The sequence below is a fragment of the Oncorhynchus mykiss genome, chromosome 26 (assembly GCF_013265735.2).
Source record: "Oncorhynchus mykiss isolate Arlee chromosome 26, USDA_OmykA_1.1, whole genome shotgun sequence".
In the NCBI taxonomy this organism is placed as follows: Eukaryota; Metazoa; Chordata; class Actinopteri; order Salmoniformes; family Salmonidae; genus Oncorhynchus; species Oncorhynchus mykiss.
Genome location: NC_048590.1, coordinates 22,418,117 through 22,441,763, shown reverse-complemented (window position 1 = coordinate 22,441,763; position 23,647 = coordinate 22,418,117). Strand labels below are relative to the sequence as shown.

General features: G+C 41.6%; 1 protein-coding gene across 1 annotated transcript; it reads right to left on the bottom strand.

Annotated features, from left to right (window-relative positions):
- Positions 1 to 279: 279 nt before the first annotated feature.
- On the bottom strand, positions 280 to 15,871 carry LOC110506405 (B-cadherin). The gene is made up of 16 exons (XM_021585993.2): positions 15,607 to 15,871; positions 15,056 to 15,170; positions 6,886 to 7,124; positions 6,548 to 6,688; positions 6,294 to 6,449; positions 6,061 to 6,205; positions 5,792 to 5,964; positions 5,560 to 5,688; positions 5,266 to 5,451; positions 3,660 to 3,904; positions 3,393 to 3,535; positions 3,053 to 3,277; positions 2,741 to 2,959; positions 2,489 to 2,619; positions 1,313 to 1,453; positions 280 to 1,126 (listed from the first exon to the last, which is right to left on the bottom strand). The coding sequence occupies exons 1-16, from the start codon at positions 15,655 to 15,657 to the stop codon at positions 920 to 922; spliced, it is 2,646 nt and encodes an 881-aa protein (XP_021441668.2). The 5' UTR covers positions 15,658 to 15,871; the 3' UTR covers positions 280 to 919.
- Positions 15,872 to 23,647: the final 7,776 nt, after the last annotated feature.

Sequence of the window (23,647 nt, the reverse complement as noted above, 5' to 3'; positions counted from 1 at the left end):
TACATTGGTAACCAGTTTGTAATAGCAGTTAGGCACCTCTGGGGTTTGTGTACCACGTGTACCAGTATACCACGGTTAAGGGCTGTATCCAGGCACTCTGCGTTGCATTGTGCTCAACAGCCCTTAGCCACTGTATATTATTGCTTAAATATAACTTGTACAATCTGTTCTGTGGAACAAGGAAATGCCATCATTCATTGACCCAGACCTGTTTCATTCAATCATTGCCATCTAGTGCCTCATCTGTGAATTTGAATAATTTAGCTCAAATAAAAAGACTGACATGTTGTAATTTATTTAATAACACTATTCACATGGCCATCAATGTACCAAAGGGATATCCTTTATAAAAAACAGAATTCACAAGTGTGCTTCTTCAGAAGCAAATACAAAGAAAAACAAATAAACATTTAATATGATTAAAATGAAAAGGAATACAAACACCCAAACTTACATGTTTTAAAAAGCGTTTGAGCTTGATAATTCATCTCAGTTAACAAAAAAAAAATCCTAAGGCTGATTTGGATTTCAAGTAACTTACATTTCATGCCAAAGTATAGTCTTTATAGAAACTTTATGATACGACGCCAACATGGAAGCAAGAACCAGCAAACAATGCATATTAAATTCAAGTACAATCTGGGGTTGTTAAGTCCATTAGAAAGCACTGCTGAATTGTGTAAAATCCATGTCAACAACCTGCCAGTGCAGAGCCAAGAGTGTGCCACCCTCCCCATGCTGAAGACGAGCATTGAAGACAATTCTCTAAAATGTTCCCACGTCTGCACAAATCAAACTGTAAATGTGCCCGAAACACACAAAAGGGGAAATAAAGTAAGAAAGTGTCTTCAGCCTACAGACCCAAGTGTGGAGAACCGGACACTTTCCAAGCAAAAAGGTTGAGAGGCTGACTGACTTCTCAATCCTCTCCTCCTCCGTACATGTCAGACAGCTTTTTGAAGCGCGGGCCCCACTGTTGAAGGAGGTCGTAGTCCTGGTCGTCTCCTGAGCTGGAGGAGTTGAGGGAGCTGAGGGAGCCGGCCTCAGAGCCACCTCCTTCATAGTCAAACACCAGGAGGGAGTCGTAGGGAGGAGCAGTGGGGTCGTTGTCAGCTGCCTTCAGGTTCTGGTCAACAGAAAGATTACATTTTACCACCTTGGTGAATATACAGCACAAATTCTAAACAAGCATAAACTGACATTATCATGTCAAATCCAGTTACTTGAATGACAAATCATCCCCAGAAGACATTGATATGATCTTAACTGTGCATTCCACTCACATTATTAATCAGTTCAAGACTTTACTCACATCATCAATGAAGTTGCCAATGTCGGCTGGGTTGGCGGGTCGTGGGCGATACTCTGGCCGGGCCATGGTTGGAGCGATGTCATTACGGAAAACATCAGGACGGTTATCCAGACCTCTGTGCAGAACACTCAAGTCGAAATCCTGAAGGTGGAAAGATGTACAGACACGCATTATATTACAAGATCATGCTGTATATAGATTTTCCTACTGTATTATTGATGGTGTGTTTATTTATTCCATGTGTAACTCTGTGTTGTATGTCAAACTGCTTTGCTTTATCTTGGCCAAGTCGCAGTTGCAAATGAGAACTCTCAACTAGCCTACCTGGTTAAATCAATCAGAAGACACAGAACCATAAACCTTAGATGTGTTATTGCATATCCCAATAATAAATTGACACTTGGGAGATGGGAGAGTCTAGTGGGCTTGTTCTGAGCTAGGCTGCAGTCCAAACACTTAAGACACACACCCTAACCCCTCAGCTCTCAAATTAAGTGGACACTTCTGATGACATCTGACAAGTGTACACCTGCAGGGTGGAAGGAATGATTATTAAAAATGGACCACCCTTGCCAGAAATTCATCACTCGTTCATCCCGCGATGGTGTTTTTAGCCGCCGGTAGCTTTATATGCACTACAGTCAATTATGAGTCCATGTCTACTCATTAAATATATCATTATTAATATACACCTACTGTATGAAAGCTAGCACATTAATTAGATCACTAACATTAGGCTGCCTAGCTGGAACTGGAAAATGTTTTATTTCTACAATTTACAAAAGATAACCAAAAAAACATTTACGAGACGTGTTTGAGTCATCGTTTGCATTAGTAGCACAATTTCTAACTTATTTGCATTTGTTTTTACTTACTTGAGGTTGACTTCTCCATTGACGTTTAAGTGTTCGCCGACTTTTCTTAGCAGATGTACAATCGTCACAAATTGAATTATGGGGAGTTTCAGGCCCCGGAGAGAACATAATTATGCAAACGCGACTAAAAACAAGGGCTGAGGGGCTTACATTGCAAACTTCCCTTGCTTGGCTAATCATTTGAACCGCCCTCCAAGACAGCGACGGAGATTCCCCCAAGGGCATAAGGCGAAGGTAAGTGGACGAGGGTGTGTCTTATAAGTCTGAACCGCAGCTCTAGTCTGGTGTGCTCTTCCCTCACCTGGTCATCCTCGCCACCTCCCTCCTCGTCGTAGTAGTAGATGTTGTCCCTGACATCGTCCTCCTGCAGCAGAGGCTCCTTCTTCTCACCACCTCTCTTCCTCAGGAACATGAGCAGCAGAAGAGACAACACTGTGGAGCACAACAAACACACAGGGCCTTAATACACAATGAAGTGTGTTATCTACACATGTAGGCTTCAAGGACAGCAATGACCAAACACTTTAGTGCCAGGTTAAAAAAATGAACTTACATAGGAGTAGTAAAATGGCTCCTAGAATTCCCAGAATGCTAGAGAGGCCGAAGCCTGCTACAGCTTTATCGGTGCACTGGACATCAGCTCCTTTGCAGTCACACACAGAGGCCTGGATGGTGCTCTCCTGGTGCAGGCCCTGGATGTCAGACACTCTCAGGACAACCGTGTAATCTCCACTGTCCAACATAGTCTTCAGTGTCAGGATAATGCCCGTTTCTAAAATGGAAAACGTTAACATTTAACATCAAACAACGCAATTGTTTTAAAGGGGGGGATAGTACAGTAGTTCTGGGAAAAATCAACGCATACTTGTGTCATTCATTCTGGCAGTCCAGTTCGAAAGGGACGACCCCTGAAGCTGTACTGTGTATGGAGCAGCGAAGCCTGCTCCGTCTTTATCAGTGATTGACAGCAGCTGTGGGGTGGACTCCTTGTTGCAGACCTTAATCATCCTCTCGTCGATGGTTGGAGGGTTGTCATTCACATCCTCCAGCTCTATGATAAGGGTGCCAGTGCCAGTTGCTGGGATTTCATCTGCAAATCCAAATTAGAGCACTGTCACTCAAAAAGTCAAGTTTAGGTTGTGGTCATCTTCTAAAATTGAAATATTATTAACAGTTAATATTAGAGAAAGGGATCATTGAAATACCGTTGTCAGTGCCCAGAACAACAACAGAGTATTTGTTGTCTTGGACAAAAGTGGATTCTCTGTCCATGGGGCTCTTGACTTTGATCATCCCAGTGTCTTTGTCGATACTGAGCCATCCAGCAAGATCATTGCGTATCTTGTATCTGTGTAGTAAATGTACAAAAATTAATATATGCATTGCTTACAACCTGTTGAGTTGTCAAAAAATTATCCTCTTCAAATCTTACAAAAAAATATAATAAATTGTAAATGAAGTTCTAATCTTACGTGACTTTCTGATTCCTTGCAGTGTCTGGGTCTGTGGCGGTGTACAGAACCAGGTCACTGTCAATAGGGAGGTCCTCAGGTTTTTTGATCATCTTCTCCACTGGACTGAAGACTGGAGCTTCATTCACATCCTCCACATTCACTATAACAGTAGCAGTGGAGGTGGGCAGGGGGACGGCAAATGGGACTTCATTCTGCACAGTGACCAGCAGAGTGTACTTGTTGTTCTTCTCAAAGTCAAGCGGCTGTGATGAAAGAACAGAAAAGCCCATCAGAATAGGAATCCTTCAGACATTATAGAATCAGGATAATGGTGTTTATATCTACAAGCATACACTCCCCTACATATTTATTTGGACAGTGTAGGCCGAACTTAATTTGGCTCTATACTCCAGCATTTTAGATAAGATGTTTCATATGAAGCAACAGTACATAACAGGTATTTTCATAAATATCCATTTATAAATAAAAGCACTTTATGCATCTAGTCACCCCCATTTGAAAGAGTCATAGGTATTTGGACAAATTCACAGTGTATTAAAAGTAGTCAAGTTTAGTATTTGGTTTCATATTCCTAGCACGCAATGACTACATCAAGGTTGCGGCTACAAACTTCCTGGACGCATTTTCAATTTGTTTTCAGTTTGTTGTGCCCAATAGAATAAGAATAAGAATCACTTACTGGAAATAAGAATATATTTCTGAAGCATTTTTACATTGATGCGGATGCTACCATGATTATGGATAATCCTGAAGGAATCGTGAATAATGAGTAGTGAGAAAGATCATACCCCCAAAACATGCCAACCTCTCACCATTACCAATAAACATTTTTTGGGGGTATGATACTTATCCCTCAAACTCACTCATCGTGATTCAAGAGTCATTCATGATTATCCATAATAAATGGTGGCATCCACATGAATGTAGGTGTTTAGAAACATTCTTATTTACAATAAAAAAAGAGACTCCAAAATGACAATACATTATTTTTGTGTTTGCAAACATTGCTGCACGAGAGCGATACGCACGTTGCTTGTAGTGTACATGTAGACCTTAAATCATCCTCTCGTCGATGGTTGTGCATTTCACACTACTTTTGTATTGTAATTGGATTTTAAGCCTCTCATGAATGTGCTGCTTAATATAATGTTTCTGTCATTAGTGAATTTGTCCAAATACTTAAAGACACCTTCAAAATAGGGGGACTAGAAACAAAGTACTTTAATTTCTAAACTGTATTTAAATTTTTTTTTTTTAAATGTATTTAACTAGGCAAGACAGTTAAGCACAAATTCTTATTTACCATGATGGCCTACCAAAGGCAAAAGGCCTCCTGCGGGGGCGATATGTATGAAAATACTCTCAAAAAAGAGTGATAGTGTACTGTCGCCTCATATGAAACATTGAATCTCAAATAAAAAAAATGTATAGAGCCAAATTAAATTTCAGCTTCACTGTCCAAATAAATTACTAAGGGGAGTGCAAATTGCTTCCTACAGGATACCATTCTAGAGTAGAAGCTAAAAAGCTAGTGACAGGCTGCTTCTGCTACACCTCCAAAGTAGCAGCTCAAATACATCTAAAGGAGAGGATTTCAACATACCTTCGCTGTCGTGATGATGCCTTCCAGCTTGCTAGGGCCTGTGCTCACATTGAAAAGGCCTTGAGGGTCCCCGTCAACTATCTTGAAGGTGGTGGCCCAGGCAGAGGAGTGAGGATCATCCCCATCAGTCACTGGCATTTTCACCACCAAGGCATCCACTTTATTCTCTGGGACTGACACGGTGTACTGCAAAGGAGAGAAGCATGATTATAAAGCAACAAAGGGCAATTCCATTATGCGTTAACACGGTTTTAAGGCTTCAATTTGAAATGTTGTCTTCACAAATGTGCTTACCGAAGGCGTCACAAACTGTGGCGCATTGTCATTGCTGTCCGTTACTGTAATGATGGCTTTGCCAAAGCTGGTAAGGCCATTTCCCTCCATATCGGCAGCTTGGATTTGCAAAGTATACTTAAGAATATTCTGAAACAAATGAAGTAGTAAACTAAATCATAAACGTAATGCATGTAGAATGTACACAATGAATAAATGATCAACAAGACTACCGATTTGAAAAGAGACCAACCTCTCTGTCCAACCCAGGTGCATTAACCCGAATCATTCCGGTCACAGGGTTGATGACAAACATGTTAGGGCTTGGTAGTGGAGGCTCCTGACTGAGAATGGTGTATCTGACATCAGAATTGGCAGAGCCCTCCTCATCAGCATCAGTGGCCGTTACTTGCATGACCTCATCACCTGAACAGAGTGAAGAAAAAATCTGAATCGTCCTATCATAATTCTCCTTTAAAAAAACATGGTTAAGCATCGTAAATACTGTGTGTGTGAACATACCTGCTTTTGATGCTTCAGGAACTGTTCCCATAAATGGATCTTGGGTAAATGCAGGTTTGTTGTCATTCATATCGATGACTTTCACAATGATCTCCATGGGTGCCTCAGCCGTACCTGCACCCACTGCAACAGCATGGGCTAGGAGCTACAGAGAGGAGTAACACAGTTTTAAAACTACATATAAATCCGTTTTCAATTAAGTCAAGGGAAGAAAATTAGGAAACAAACCGCACAATGTATTTGTCTTTTCTCTCCCTGTCCAAAGGCTGGGTCACATAGAGAAACCCCGAGTTTTTGTCCACAGTGAAGAGTCCCACAGGAGGTTGGTCAGCCCCAGGACCAGTGATGCTGTACAGGATCTTCACCTCTTTATCATTGTTGGACCTGATCTGGTTTACAAGGATGATAATGTTCACGTTAATTACAAAATGTCCAACACTGATATTGGAGTAATGTAAGAACAAGCCTTAAACTACAAGACACGTACCTGCACCATATGTTCTGGGAAGGGGCCTCTGCCATTCTCTGGGAAGTTGATGGGAGGAATGACCCAGTCCCTCTTCCTTCTTTTCAGACCTCCTGAAGACTTGGGGAAGTTCAGAACAGGTAGAGACAGACTTGACCCGGGCTGTGGAATTTAAACAAAAACCATGAAATATCAAGTCTATGGTTTACAGGCACTTAAATAAAACTAAGATTTTTTACAAAAACCGCCAGCAAATGTCATCAATTGACCCGGAAAAAAATATAAATAAATATCAGTTTCAATGTCCATCTATCCACTAGAGGACAGCATAGTCAATATTAATTTGACCAGTCATATACCTGGGGCTGGGTGGTCATCTCATGGTGATGGTGGTGGCCGTGTCTGGCCTCATGCAGCACTCTGACTGGAACCTTGATCTTCTTGCCCATGGACTGGGTAGAGACATAGAACTCCTTATGTCCATTATGCAGAGTCAGCCCCCTCTTCAGTTTCAGCGTCCCGTCGCCATCTACTTTGAAGCGTGAATCCTCGGAGTGAAAGAGAAAGCTGGTGCGGCTGGTGCAGTCATCAAAAACCACTGAAAAGGTGGTCAGAAGATATCATTTTAAAAATCACAACCATAATTCGTATGTGGGCCTAAAAAGTAACGATTCAACAATAGGAGCATATTAAGCACTGTTGCTTTAATCTCAAATTCATAACAGTACTCCATCAGTACTTTCTAGATAAACTTACTGAGTGAGTCTAGTGGCAGTTTATGAATGGAATACTGTTCATAGTAACAAAGCAGTAAATGGCCTTCTAAAAAAACCAAGCTAGGCCTAAATCACCTCATGAGCACAATTCTGATCTGCAGCAAAGACATTGTACAAATAATAAGCCCTGCATAATGTAAAAATCTCCAACATGTCTGACTTGCAAAGGAGTAAATTGACCGATATCCTCATGTAACTAACATTACATGTATAACTAGTACTGTGCAACTTAGAACTATATACAATGTACCAGGTAGAGATGAAGCTGTCATTGTATACAAGTGGTCTACCATAATCATCCTGTGTGGACAGAGAAAGAGCAGAGTTGACAGGCCCTGGGTTAAGACTCAAGGACAGGTGGGCAGCAGCCCCTGGTTTCACATTACTACTTCTAAACATCCTGAGGCATAGACCTAGCTCTACAAAAGAGGTCTGAGTCACTCAGGTGTGAGTGGCTCATTATGCCCCTATTATGTTAACAAAATAGTATTTAAGGACCTACAATTCTGTTTTACCCCTCACATCTTTCTGTAGTTTTCATTTAGGCCTAGACTGCCCATAAAACATATCTGTTTAGAACCCTAATGAACTAGCTAGATGTTATGCAGAAACTCTAATTACACAAAAACAAGAAAGGTGGGGTTGAGAAGTAAAACTGAATTGTAGTATGCCCCAGTACACACACTTCTGCTTATCCTGTTGATAGTTAGGTACTAGAGAATCAGGTAGGTAGAGGTACAGCAACTACCACTCTTTAGGCCAGAAGGCAGTTGTCAACAGTCTTGAACAAATTAAAGAAAGCTGTAGGTGGTAAAGTGCAGAGCAATAAATAATCAGGCCACCTGTCACAAAAACATTTGTTTTACAACTGGCTGTCTCGTCATTGTTGGTAAATCAGGCCTAACACTGTTGTCGTCTGCAAACTCGATTCTGCTGTTGGAGACGTGTGGCCACAGTCATGGGGGAACAGGAAGTACAGGAGGGGGCTAAGTGGAGATCATCATGACTCAACGCTCCAGTCGCATTTCTAGTGCATACGGATGACATGTCTTTTTTCCCCCTGCCAATTTGATAAACCATTCTAAATTAAAACTAATTGTACATATTAGTAAAAACTGTTTTTATCCATTTCACCTGCGTTTTATATTGAAAGTCATGTTTTTTGCTCCAATAGACTGAGCATGGGGCGTGCAACTATAGTTTTCATTCAAAAGTGTCACGAGACAATTGCTTCATTTTGAACAGATGACAGAAGTGCAACACTATTTGGCTAGCAGCCATATACAGTGGGGCAAAAAAGTATTTAGTCAGCCACCAATTGTGCAAGTTCTCCCACTTAAAAAGATGAGAGGCCTGTAATTTTCATCATAGGTACACTTCAACTATGACAGACAAAATGAGAAAAAAAAATCCAGAAAATCACATTGTAGGATTTTTAATGAATGCATTTGCAAATGGTGGAAAATAAGTATTTGATCAATAACAAAAGTTTCTCAATACTTTGTTATACACCCTTTGTTGGCAATGACAGAGGTCAAATGTTTTCTGTAAGTCTTCACAAGGTTTTCACACACTGTTGCTGGTATTTTGGCCCATTCCTCCATGCAGATCTCCTCTAGAGCAGTGATGTTTTGGGGCTGTTGCTGGGCAACACGACTTTCAACTCCCTCCAAAAGATGTTCTATGGCGTTGAGATCTGGAGACTGGCTAGGCCACTCCAGGACCTTGAAATGCTTCTTAAGAAGCCACTCCTTCGTTGCCTGGGCGGTGTGTTTGGGATCATTGTCATGCTGAAAGACCCAGACACGTTTCATCTTCAATGCCCTTGCTGATGGAAGGAGGTTTTCACTCAAAATCTCACGATACATGGCCCCATTCATTCTTTCCTTTACACGGATCAGTCGTCCTGGTCCCTTTGCAGAAAAACAGCCCCAAAGCATGATGTTTCCACCCCCATGCTTCACAGTAGGTTTGGTGTTCTTTGGATGAAACTCAGCATTCTTTGTCCTCCAAACACAACGAGTTGAGTTTTTACCAAAAAGTTTTATTTTGATTTCATCTGACCATATGACATTCTCCCAATCTTCTTCTGGATCATCCAAATGCTCTCTAGCAAACTTCAGACAGGCCTGGACATGCACTGGCTTAAGCAGGGGGACACGTCTGGCACTGCAGGATTTGAGTCCCTGGCGGCGTAGTGTGTTACTGATGGTAGGCTTTGTTACTTTGGTCCCAGCTCTCTGCCGGTCATTCACTAGGTTCCCCCGTGTGGTTCTGGGATTTTTGCTCACCGTTCTTGTGATCATTTTGATCCCACGGGGTGAGATCTTGCGTGGAGCCCCAGATCGAGGGAGCTTATCAGTGGTTTTGTATGTCTTCCATTTCCTAATAATTGCTCCCACAGTTGATTTCTTCAAACCAAGCTGCTTACCGATTGCAGATTCAGTATTCCCAGCCTGGTGCAGGTCTACAATTTTGTTTCTGGTGTCCTTTGACAGCTCTTTGGTCTTGGCCATAGAGTTTGGAGTGTGACTGTTTGAGGTTGTGGACAGGTGTCTTTTATACTGATAACAAGTTCAAACAGGTGCCATTAATACAGGTAACGAGTGGAGGACAGAGGAGCCTCTTAAAGAAGTTACAGGTCTGTGAGAGCCAGAAATCTTGCTTGTTTGTAGGTGACCAAATACTTATTTTCCACCATAATTTGCAAATAAATTCATTAAAAATCCTACAATGTGATTTTCTGGATTTTTTTTTCTCATTTTGTCTGTCATAGTTGAAGTGTACCTATGATGAAAATTACAGGCCTCTCATCTTTTTAAGTGGGAGAACTTGCACAATTGGTGGCTGACTAAATACTTTTTTGCCCCACTGTAAGTAAATAAGCTTACAATGAAGAAGCAAGGACTTTTGGGCAAAAACTATGCACTGCCATCATATATTTCAAATGCATCACAGAAAGAATGCAGCCAGCTACATTTCTTAATGTTTTGCTTGAAATTAATCTTGCATTTTACAGGCGGACCCCATTTTCCTCCAAAACAGCCTGAATTGTTTGGGGCATTCTACAAGGTGTCGGAAACATTCCACAGGGATGTTGGTCCATACTGACGCAATGGCATCACGCAGGTGCTGCAGATTGGACGGAAGTATATTCATGCTGCCAGCAGCCCGTTCCATCTCAGATGGAAAAAGATGTTCTATTGGGTTGAGGTCTGGGGACTGTGCAGGCCACGCAAGTAATCTGAACTCTGTCATGTTCCATGGTTGTGGCCCGCCTGTTTGTCAAAAACGGTGCAAACTCTCTCTTTCGACCCCTCTCATCAACGAACTGTTTGACCCACAGGACTGCAGCTGACTGATGTTTTTCGCACTAATCTCGTAAACACGTGTGAAAAGCACAGGAGGGTGGCCGCTTCTGAGATACGGCGTACCTGGCACCGACAATCCTACCATGCTCAGTCGCTTAGGTTACTAGTTTTGCCTTTTCTAACGTCCAATCGAACAGTAATGCCTCAATGCCCGTATGCCTGTTTTATATAGCAAGCCACGGCCCCATGACTGTCTGTAGCAGGTGAGTGTATTCGGGACATGGGACTTAAGCATATCTTCTCCGCTAAATTAACTAGCCTACAGCCTATAATGGCATGGCGCATAGTCAGATAACGTTACCGTAGGCTGACTTATTCTGTTCTTCTGAAATACATTTTCTTCATAATGCCTAAAATAAAATCATGGATTTATTGTGATGTGTATTAAATAGATTTATTACACTTTAAAAATGTATATGTTCCAAAGGTGCTAGGGATGTTAACGGCTACTGTTATTGTTAGCCACTTGAAATAAATTTGACTGGTCATGCTTAACTTGTATAATTTAGAGGAATTATACTGAACAAAAATATTAAAAGCAACGGCTAAAGTATTGGTTTCATGAGCTGAAATAAAAGAGTCCAGAAATTTTACATAGACACAAAAAGCTAATTTCCCTCAAATTCCACACACATTTGTTTACATCCCTGTTAGTGAGGAATTCTCCTTTGCCAAGATAATCCATCCACCTGACAGGTGTGGCATATCAAGAAGTGGATTAATCAGCATGATCATTACACAGGTGCACCTTGTGCTGGGGACAATAGAAGTACACTAAAATGTGACGTTGTGTAACAACCCAATGCCACAGATGTCTCAAGTTGAGAGTGTGCAATTGGCATGCTGACTGGAAGAATGTCCACCAGAGCTGTTGGCAGTGAATTGAACATTAATTTCTTGACCATAAGCCACCTCCAATATAATTTTAGAGAATTTGGCAGTACGACTAACTTGCTTCACAACCACAGACCACGTGTAACCATGCCAGCCCATGACCGCCACATCCGGCTTCTTCATCTGCGGGATCGTCTTGAGACCAGCCACCAGGATAGTTGATGAAACTGTGGGTTTGCACAACTGAAGAATTTCTGCACAAACTGTCAGAAACCATCTCAGAAAAGCTCATCTAGCCTTCAAAGTAGCACAGTGGTCTAAGGCACTGCGTAGTAGTTGCTAGCTATGCCACTAGAGATCCTGGTTCGAGTCCACGCTCTGTTGCAGCCGGCCACAACCGGGAGACCCATGAGGCAGCACACAATTGGCCCAGCGTCGCCCGGGTTTGGCCGGCAGGGATGTCCTTGTTCAATCGCGCACTAGTGACTCCTGTGGTAGGCTGGGCGCAGTGCACGCTGACACGGTCGCCAGGTGTATGGCGTTTCCTCCGACACATTGGTGCGGCTGATTTCTGGGTTAAGTGGGCACTGTGTCAAGAAGCAGTCCGGCTTGGTTGGGTTGTGTTTCCGTAGACAATCGCCTCCCCCGAATCCGTACGGGAATTGCAGCAATGAGACAAGACTAACTACCAATTGGATACCACAAAATTGGGGAAAAAGGGGGGGAAAGTTGATTTTTTGTTTAAAAAAATGTAAGTATAAATTTTTGGGGGGTAATTATTGAGAAAGTAAAAAATACAAATTCAAAAAGAGAAGCGCATCTGTGTGCTCATGGCCCTCACTGGGGTCTTGACCTGACTGCAGTTCGCATTGTAACAGACTTCAGTGGACAAATGCTCACCTTTGATGGCCACTGTCACGCTGGAGAAGTGTTCTCTTCACGGATGTATCCCGGTTTCAACTGTACCAGGCCGTGTGTATGGCATCATGTGGACGAGCAGTTCAGTTCAACATTGTGAACAGAGTGCCCCATGGTGGCGGTGGGGTTATGTATGGGTAGGCATAAGCTACGGACAACAAACAATTGCATTTTATCAATGGAAATTTGAAGGCACAGAGATACTGTGACAAGATCCTGAAGCCCATTGTCGCATCATTCATCCGCCGCCATCACCTCATGTTTCAGCATGATAACGCACGACCCCATGTCCCAAGGATCTGTACACAATTCCTGAAAGCTGAAAATGTCCCAGTTCTTCGATGGCCAACATACTCAGACATGTCACCCATTGAACATGTATGGGATGCTCTGGGTCGAGGTGTCCAACAGCTTGTTCCAGTTCCCGCCAATATCGCACAGCCATTGAAGAAGAGTGGGACAACATTCCAAAGGCCACAATCAACAGCCTGATCATCTCTATGTGAAGGAGAGGTCACGCGCTGCATGACACAAATGGTCACACTAGATACTGACTGGTTTTCTGATCCACGCCCCTACCTTCTTAGGTATCTGTGACCAGATGCATATCTGAGATCCATACATTAGGGACAATTTTTTAAATTTAACTAGGCGAGTCAGTTAAAAACAAATTCTTATTTACAGTGAAGGCCAAACCCTAATCCGGACGATTCTGGGTCAATTGTGCGCTTCCCAATGGGACTTCCGGTTGTGATACAGCCTGGAATCGAACCAGGGTCTATAGTGACTCCTCTAGCACTGAGTTGCAGTGCCCTAAACCGCTGTGCCACTCGGGAGCCCCTAATTAATTAATTTATTTTGACTGATTTCCTAATATGAACTGTAAAATCTTTGAAATTGTTACATGTTGCATTTCTATTCTGTTCAGTGTAAATTGTTGCTGATGTTTCTATTTCATTAGTCGTCATGCATCTTATTTATCACACATGCACAGCATAGAGCCTAGTTTGAGGAAATATAACCTGTCAGACAGCAATACAGCTGGATGCTGCTAGAGTCACTGCGCAACAATTATAAATGCAATTGTGTGATAAAAACATGGTTTTGGTGGCTACGATTAATAAGAGGATCCCAGCTTTCTATTGCCTTTGCAGCCGAGTGTATAGAAAAGGTAGGCAGGCTATCACGTCTCAACCACTTTGCAATATGAGCTGGAGGCTGTAGGCCTATGCATTTTAATACTGATGTTTGAAACCCGAACATTTTACTGCATATTATGGGTCATGTCTTACCTTGCTTCAAAGCAGCCTCGCCAAAATTCCACCTTAGAAACGTGGAGGCAATTATTCTATATAGACTTCCTCATACGCCATTGAAATCAGCATTTCCGCCTGACAATTTCATGATCCCCACAGGCCTAGCTATACCCAGCATAATATTGCCCAACAATAGCAAGACACTGACGTCAATCTTACGGGTTAGGAGTTAAACTAGAATGGATTACTGACCTTGTCACAACATGTAGATGAAAGTACCAAACTTTCTGTATCATAAGAGACAAGTGTAGATTATACTGAGAGTCGGTAGAGGTCTTCCCGTAACATATCCCAAAGGGAGGAATAGTTGTAAAGCAATGACTAAGAATACCTCCTTATTACTGTAATATTGGGTACTAATCATGGAAAAAAAGTTGCTACACAAAGGGATTTCTCATTTCCTATTGATATTACAAATGAATAACGCATATGCTGTCCGTTGACGTGAATGACAATCAATGTCAGAAGTCACTCAGAGGAATCTAGGCCAGCCTAATGGTTGTTCCAGGAAGTCTAACCAGTTTTACTCTACTGATCAGAACTTGTGCCTACACGCCCAGTTAAACTACCAGAGATGTAGGATCTCATCAGTTAGTTCACCCGGTCTCGTGAACCGTTTTACAAAAACAGCCTTCAATTAGGTCACAGCTTGATGAAAACATAATTAAAAGCCATAATGCAAATCTAGCCTACTAAATTGGTCACACAATTGAGAGCGACACGTTGTTTTCTTAGCAAAGCAAAGGTGTGAAAAATCCCTCCATTAGTCCCAATTCTAGACAGACAACACACCACAATGCTATCGTAAACAAACTAACACTGACAAAACAGGGGAAGGTCAGTGCCATGCCATATTTGCAAAGTAATGGTTTGTCTGTACAATGTAGAACGGTGGCAGTTTGATTAGGAATCAGGGGAGACAAACCCAAATCTTGAAACACAAAATACTTCCAATTGAACAATGGATAAACATTTATCAATGCGTACTGAAATATTCAAAGCAGAAACTAAAATGTAATCTGAAGTGATGACACCCATTTAAAAAAAAAAAAATTGTTGGCCTTATGCAGCATTCAAAACTGCAACTCGGGAAAAAAATACCGGTCAAATCACGACGCCATTGATCTTCAGGTCTGAGCTCTTGAAAGAGACCCGAGTTGGAATTCTTTGTTGGATGACAGTTCAAAATGTTTCTTTCAGTCGGAGCTCATTTTTCCCCCGAGTTCCCAGTTATTTTGAACACGGCGTTATACATGTTCTGCTCAGTCATATGCTAAGAGCGTTTAAGCTACCATTAAGTTAGTTAGTGCTTACCTTTTCCTAGTCTCCGGCCACTTTGTAAGTGATTTCTTTCTACTTTGAAAATGTACATTTCTGAATTGAAACCCGGTAGACATTTTGACTCCTCCGACGACCCTGGATTGAATGCCTTACAAAAAGGAAAAAGCAAATAACTTCAGTTGTATTATTTATAAAATCAACTACACAAGGTCATGAAATCAATATTCACCAGATTACCTTAGAAATGCTATTATACTATCATAATTACCACTCATTACTATTGTTGTTGACCTTCTACAAATACCACAGCACCCTACTGCGAAATGGGGCACAAGTATAAATAAATAAAAGCTAAGAATAATACAAAACAAATATCCGGGTGCGTTAACCTGGTAACGCTAATTAAATAATCTACCAACGCTGGCTAAAACAAATATACCCAACAAATCATGAAAAATGTATCAGTTAAATAAGACCAGTAACGCTAGGCTGAATCAGTATCATCTGTAAGTTAGTGTTCCCAGGTAAATGGCGTAGCCTACATTGCATGTTACTTTCAGAGTAGAAACAACAAAAAATCTTACCTGGAGAAACAATGTTAATACCCCCAACTCCACGAACCAAAAGGCACCCATTTGTTTTGAATATTTTCAGAATAGTCGTTCCACCAACAGTAAAAAAAAAAAGTAATCAGTTTACGCGTAGATGGGGAAAAGTCTCTCTTGTTCAAATGTGTGCTTTCTTGATTGTCGGTTAAATTGGAGGAATGAGTTTCAGCAGGTAGTTTCTGGTGAGTGCCGTGTGCAGGCAGGTGACCTCGCCCATACGCTCGCTCCAAGTATGGTCATGGAGGAGAACGCCTCCTTATACCCGCACCTATGAAACACAGGTAAATTGTCATAATCCAGAAACCCACAGCAGGGTCCTATGTGCCAAATTATTTCACAATAATTTGAGAATTCCGATCGAGAGGAGAAGCACTGATGAGGAAGAGTAGGTTCAGGATTTAACACGGATGTCAGTCATTCCATTTCATGATCAAAATAGTTTCAAACCAAACACAGTCAGCAAGAGTTGTCTATATTTGTCAAAAGCTATAATTTGTCAAAATAAACTTTACATTTTAACAAATGACTGATAAATACATATATATTAATCATGGTAAAAAAAACAAACATATACCATTACTCCATTTAGCCTAGTCGAAATAAATGCTGTAGATATTCTTCACCATATGTTTCCTCAGCTTGTAGTAAAGTCTGTGTGTCAATGTGAGAGACCCTGTGCTATCCTACCACTACCACTTCTCTCAAAGGAAAGATTCATTTTGCTAGTTTGACCACAGACTGCATGATCCCAAAGCCTGTCCAGTTGGGGAACGAGACACTTTATTAAATACAACCCAATTTCATAAAACCATTATAGTACTTAAATACTATTTATGTTGAGCTCACTTTTACTCCTCAACGCTCATACTGCTGTAGTTTACATGGCTGCCCTTCACAACTGAGCTAAACATAATCACAATGAGTAGCCTAAACATCTCCAGTCAGCATAACATATCAGTACAAAAATTATGTATTGTAGATGGGCTTTACTCCGCTACCTGAGGTTTTCTGTGGACCTGATTGGCTACAAATACAGGAAAAATTGCAGCAGGAAGTCCTCCATGCATCCTCTTTATCACATCTCCATCATCCTCACCCTAGACATGGTGGCAGATCAACATTACAGACCCTGCTTGCTTTGGATTCCCAGCAGCCTTGTGAAGCAATGGTTGAATGACGTGAGTTGACTCATAAGTCTATGGTGTCACCTTGTAGAACTAAATACGTCCTATAGACCTAGCCTTTGGTAGTAAGTAACCTATATAATAGCAATTAAATTATTAAGATATGGAGAGACTGGCCTGTTGGAGAAAATAAAAGTGCTTGAGGGTTCCAAAGGGAAGGGAAACTATGACATGCAAGATATTTATTTATCCATTCAGTCAGTGACCTTACGAGTACAGATAATATTGTGGATCATGAGTTTCAAATGTAATCAGCTTGTGACCCACATCCAAACATCACTTCCTTCACTTTTAAGGCTTCTACTCATGATTCACAATATTGGTATACATTGCTAGCTAGCATAATCATAAGCTCCAAATTGGTTTTAGCAGTCCCTCCCCTATTTATCCATGATTGCCAATGGCATAAGTAAGTATAGGCACAAAACCTATGCACAAAACTACTGACTGCAATTGAACTGCTGCTGTTTTCAATGGCACCGAAAGTTCAAATATCAAAGCCAAACTGGATGTTAACCTTCCTGAATAGTCTTCACTAAAACAACAACACTGTAAGTGATTTTCCATTTTATTCTCAATAAATGTTGAGTGATATCACAAAGAGTCAAACTACGAATGTCTGAGGCCGTTAAAAACGATGTATTTGGACATGAGAGCATGTTTTTCAAACGAGCTAACGTTAGCTAGCCACGATCTTTTGCATGCCATCGGTGAGTTGGTAATGTGCGCGGCATAATGATGCTAAATAGCCTACAGAAAGCTGCAATCCAACAAGTTGCTTGAGTGAATTGACGCTACCATTACATTTCCGACAACTGTTTTGAAAAGGTCAGAAGCATGCTGTAGTTGAGCTACTAGCTAGCTAACCTGTGGACCTGGCCCATTTGCCATGGGGCAACAAACGTTAGCTTGCTAACTACTAGCATTTACCCTGTAAAAAGTTACAATCAAGTCTGACAACAATGGATAATGTGGAAAATATTGTTTTGGTTTGAAATTCACTTACCACTTGCTTGAATAATGTGCTCTACTATTCTTATTCTTATTAACTATTATACTAGCTATAATTCCTGACTAGATAACTGCAAAGCAAGACAGTAACGTTAGCAGCAGAATTTAGATTGGCGTGTGCGAATGTGATAAATTCGCGCTCTATATTAGAGCGCTTCAGATGATTAGTTAATGTATTTTGACATCTAAATATCTCTTTACCCCATGTCGTTTTTTTGTGTTTCTATTTCCGCCATGTTTTGTAAGTCTCACTGACTAGACCTCGGTAGGTCCCATAATTCAATTGACAAGTAATGCATTGCTTTATACTTGCTTTATAAGTAATATTGAGCAGTTTGTGATGTTTCGGAATAGGAAATTATCCTCACACAAAGTGGTGTTAAAAGAGGAAATGACACCATATGAAATATAATCCAGTTGTCTCCACTCAAACCATTTGACAGTTATCAGAACCTCTATTTAGAAATCATCTGATGCTCACAGCTCCACAGTCACTTGACATGAAAGTAGGAAATGGTGAGAAGCAATTTTATGATCTTATCTTCTCTCTTCCAGTTCCCTTCTTTGTGTTGTATAGATCCACTGAATAAACAGCAGCTGGTATTGTATGATAAGTCAAATCGTGTCTGTTTTTGTAAGTATGAACAGTGGTGGCCAATCAGAAATGACATGGTATGTAGTCCATATCTAACAGCTGACTTAATCACATGCCTCACTTCATGACCCAGCAGATAGATACTGTGGCGTATTGTTTGATGGAATATATTTTTAGGCTTTACATCCCATTTCTGACTCGGAACATCACAAATCATTTGAACTTCTTGCTCATAATGAATACATTAACACACTACAGGGTAATTTGCTACTGCAGTCCTAGATAGACGTATCATACACTTTTTTATCCATTGTGTGAGACTCACGTCTCATATGAGACGTCCTTGTAAATGTTACCATGTTTTCGCCTCCACTGAAGGACAGTATTTACTTCAGTTTTCCTTATCTATGCCGGAATGTATAACTGATTCTCCAGAACTACACTCCCTAGCTGGACTTGACTTTGTGCTAATTAGGAGGAAGACTCCCAACTCTTTAGTCCAAGGGGAAAGGAGGCAACGGGAATCTTGTTAATGATTATTTGGTTGTGTGCCTATCTGTGCTTGTATATTAACCCCAAAGGACAAATACTCCAGTGAGTGTGGTAAAGTAAACTGTGATATAACACGTGACTGTGAGGATGCTCTAGGAGAGAGTTCCCAGACTCAGTACTGCATGTGTGTCAGTGAATGCTCATTATATCATCATCACCAGTACATTGGACTTTAATGTTCCTCTTAATTTGGATTGGCCATCCATTTTGAATGCAAAGTTCACAGATTCCCTTCAGATGGTCTCACAGGAGTGAAAGTGTAGACTATATTTTAACAAGATAATACGTTTTATGTATTAATTTTGCATTTAGACTGCAATTGAACTGATGAACTGATGCTGTTACACAGTCTGACGTTCAGGATCTCATTGGTTTATTTGACTCTGTATGGCTGGGAGACTGACTGTGCCCTGACTTGTTAATGTGGTCATATTGTTAACAGGAAATCTCTGGGGAATTCTATCCTGACAGAGACATTGTATAATGGTTAAGTACTGAAGCAAAAGTCACATAGTAACTTTGTTTAAAATCCTTAGGAGTATAAAATCATGAATGACAATTGTAAGAAGCTTGAATTATTAATTGAAAACAGTTTACTGTTTCAGATTTTCCAGAAGAACGTTGTCTCCCTTATTCTACATATGAGTTTAAAGAATCAAAGGAAGGAATGGAACAGGGTTTTTCCGCAGATGCGTAATGGTTTCAACAAGTCTAGCTGATTTCTCATGAAGGGTTCTGTCAAGGCTGGTTGGTTATAGGGGCAGTCTGTCATTTATTTACCAATGTGTAAAGAATGTAAATGGTTTCGACCTTACTGTCCCTATTGAAATGATAGAGGCTGAAACCTACGCAAAACGTTCAGGAAATCATTTTTAAAGCATTGTAATTAGCAAAGACTTGTACATCTCCCGATTAAAGCATTTGCTTATTATAGTACATCTATCTTTAACGATTGTCTTCCGTCTAATGGGATATGTTTGGCACTTAGGCTTAATACAACAATAAAGTTTTAAGCATTTGTTATCCACATCCGCCAAGTTTGACCGACTAGAGAGCAAACTAGCTACAGTGTGTTGATCATGAATTATATATGTTGCTGTTGTGTTTTGTGGTTTTTGAAAGAGGGCTGATAGAGCCTGTTGGGTGACAGCAGTTAATAAGGTGAGGCGGTGGGGGAGGGGTAAGTTATATGTTCAAAGAAGTGACCTGGTTCTGTATTACACCTACTCTTCCTGTATTTAGTCTCCACAGTAGCAGCCAGCACACTCATTCGTCTCTGTGCTCATTCACATCAAAGATCTAGCATGACAAGATCCTTATTAAATCCCTCCCACAAAGATCAAGGGATCAAGATTGAAGGGAAATGCTCTTTGGAGATATGACACTTTTTCAGTGTAGGCCTATATGCAGTACTCTGGTAATTGTATACTGTACATTCCTAATGATCTCACCCATTGCCCTAAAGTAGTCAGTGGACATCAATTTAAATGCTGTGATCAGCCAATATCCCTCCATTGTCCAGTAAGTGACTTCCTCTCGACACCATCGGCCCTTAAAAGCCCATCAATGCGGAGTGAGGCTTTTCAAATCAAATTAAATCCAATTTTATTGGTCACATACAAATAGTTAGCAGATGCTAATGCGAGTGTAGCGAAATGCTTGTGCTTCTAGTTCCGACCGTGCAGTAATATCTAACAAGTAATCTAACAATCTCGCAACAACTATCTTATACACACAATTGTAAAGGAATTAATAAGAATATGTACATATAAATATATGGATGAGAGATGGCCGAACGGCATAGGCAAGATGCAGTAGATGGTATAGAGTACAGTATATACATATGAGATGAGTAATGTAGGGTATGTAAACATTAAATAAAGTGGCATTGTTTAAAGTGACTAGTGATACATTTATTACATTACATTTTTTATTATTAAAGTGGCCCGAGATTTGAGTCAGTATGTTGGCAGCAGCCACTCAATGTTAGTGATGGCTGTTTAACAGTCTGATGGCCTTGAGATAGAAGCTGTTTTTCAGTCTCTCGGTCCCAGCTTTGATGCACCTGTACTGACCTCACCTTCTGGATGATAGCGGGGTGAACAGGCAGTGGCTTGGGTGGTTGTTGTCCTTGATGATCTTTTTGGCCTTCCTGTGACATCGGGGGGTGTAGGTGTCCTGGAGGGCAGGTAGTTTGCCCCTGGTGATGCGTTGTGCAGACCTCACTACCCTCTGGAGAGCCTTACGGTTGTGGGCGGAGCAGTTGCCGAACCAGGCGGTGATACAGCCCGACAGGATGCTCTCGATTGTGCATCTGTAAAAGTTTGTGTATTTTTGGTGCCAAGCCAAATTTCTTCAGCCTCCTGAGGTTGAAGAGGCGCTGCTGCGCCGTCTTCACAACGCTATCTGTGTGGGTGGACCATTTCAGTTTGTCTGTGATGTGTACGGCGAGGAACTTAAAACCTTCCACCTTCTCCACTACTGTCCCGTTGATGTGGATAGGGGGATGCTCCCTCTGCTGTTTCCTGAAGTCCACAATCATCTCCTTTGTTTTGTTGACGTTCGGTGTGAGGTTATTTTCCTGACACCACACTCCGAGGGCCCTCACCTCCTCCCTGTAGGCTGTCTCTTCGTTTTGGTAATCAAGCCTACCACTGTAGTGTCATCTGCAAACTTGATGATTGAGTTGGAGGCGTACATAGCCACGCAGTCGTGGGTGAACAGGGAGTACAGGAGAGGGCTGAGAATGCACCCTTGTGGGGCCCCAGTGTTGAGGATCAGCGGGGGGAGATGTTGTTTCCTACCCTTACCACCTGGGGCGGCCCGTCAGAAAGTCCAGGACCCAGTTGCACAGGGCGGGGTCAAGACCCAGGGTCTCGAGCTTAATGCCGAGTTTGGAGGCTAATATGGTGTTAAATGCTGAGCTATAATCGATGAACAGCATTCTTAAATGGGTATTCCACTTGTCCAGATGGGATAGGGCAGTGTGTAGTGTGATTGTGATTGCATCGTCTGTGGACCTATTGGGGCGGTAAGCGAATTGAAGTGGGTCTAGGGTGTCGGGTAGGGTGGAGGTGATATGATCCTTGACTAGTCTCTCAAATCACTTCATGATGACGGAAGTAAACTCTATAAAATGTTTATGCATGCATAACCTCCACAATCTGATTAGGTTATGGAATCATGTTTCTAAATAGCCAGCCATCCTTATCTTTCCCGGATTAACCAGCCCCAAGCTTTACAGCATGTTCAGATTTGTCTAGAGCAACAGCCAGGGCTGGGGATAGACAAGACCTGTCTTGTGTTGTGCCTGGGTTTTTGTTTTCCTGGAATGTCTGGTGATGGGACCTCCCGTCTTCAGGAGAGCTACATTAAGCTTCCCGGCTTCAGGCTTGAGGGTGTCTGTGACTCTACCCCTCCTCTCCACACTCTTAAGTATTGAGATGAAATGGCACCCCTGCAACACTACACCCAGACAGGACCCATGCTGTCTCAATTGCAGGGCTCCAGGCCCACGGGGGTTTCAGCAAATTGTGTGGGGCCCAAGGCACTCTCAACCAGTTCTAAAAGCTGTTGTGATGTCACTGTGGAGTGTCATGCAGAAACTGTTGAAAGTCTCATTACCTTCTGAAAGGGTGGGGTCATTGGGATGAAAAAAAAAAATCCCTCACACATGCTACCTGACTCCACATTCCAGGGCTAAAAGGATTTTATGCTGGTAGTAGGTGCTAAAATATATCCATACCCTGTCTGTCTGTGTTTCCTTCCTTGTGCTTCATCACCTGTAGAGAGTGGCGCACCGATGCTCAATCACCTTTTTGACAGTCTCATGACTCCTCTTTTTCTTTGCGTAAGGTGAAAAGTTACTTGTGCATAGTATTGCCTGGGTAAGCAAAGACTAGGGCAAGGATAGCATGCTGATAAGTGTCCCTGGAGGAATGGCTAGCAGCCCAGCACTTAGCCTGGAGCAAGCTAACCACACCCAAGACTCCTGCCTGTCTTTACCTTAATTGTTATTGTTGACACCGAATGTGGGTCGTTCAGCTAACTGCCCCACTGAACTATCCCTCTGACTGTGCTGATGAATGAGTAACTTTAAAAAAAAACGAGGGTGAGGACTAGCTTAAAAATATCAGTTGGCACACTGTATTTTTACTTTACAAGCTTTGATACTGAAATACATGCACAGTCACAGTTCTTGTAGTTCAAGTGAACATTTTTTGTTGGATTAGGATACACTCTGATCATTTATAGGGGTTGAATAAAGTTCAACAAGATACCGCTGCCTCCTTACAGCCAAGCTGGGCGCTTGCAAATGGGATAAGGAAGGTGTGCTATCAGGCTCCATCTAAACAGGTATTTCAGGTTGAGACAGGCTTTAGGATACAATGGAGGCTCATTGTGTGCTGGAGCGAGCAAACCAGGTATTTTTTCAACAGCTGTTGACAAGATAGACAGAGAGAAGGATTGTTTGCATTCAGATTAAAGGAAGTCCTTAGTGATATATTACCAAGGTTTTTCAGTAGTGGTTTTCAATGTTATTGTTTGCGTTGGTGACACTCAACAAATGGGTTTGGGGTATTTCAATAGTGTGTTCCCAGTATTTCTAAGAGCTAATGTCTTTCAGCTATTTAGATTATTTGGCACAGTAAAAGGAATCACCCAAGACAGTCAT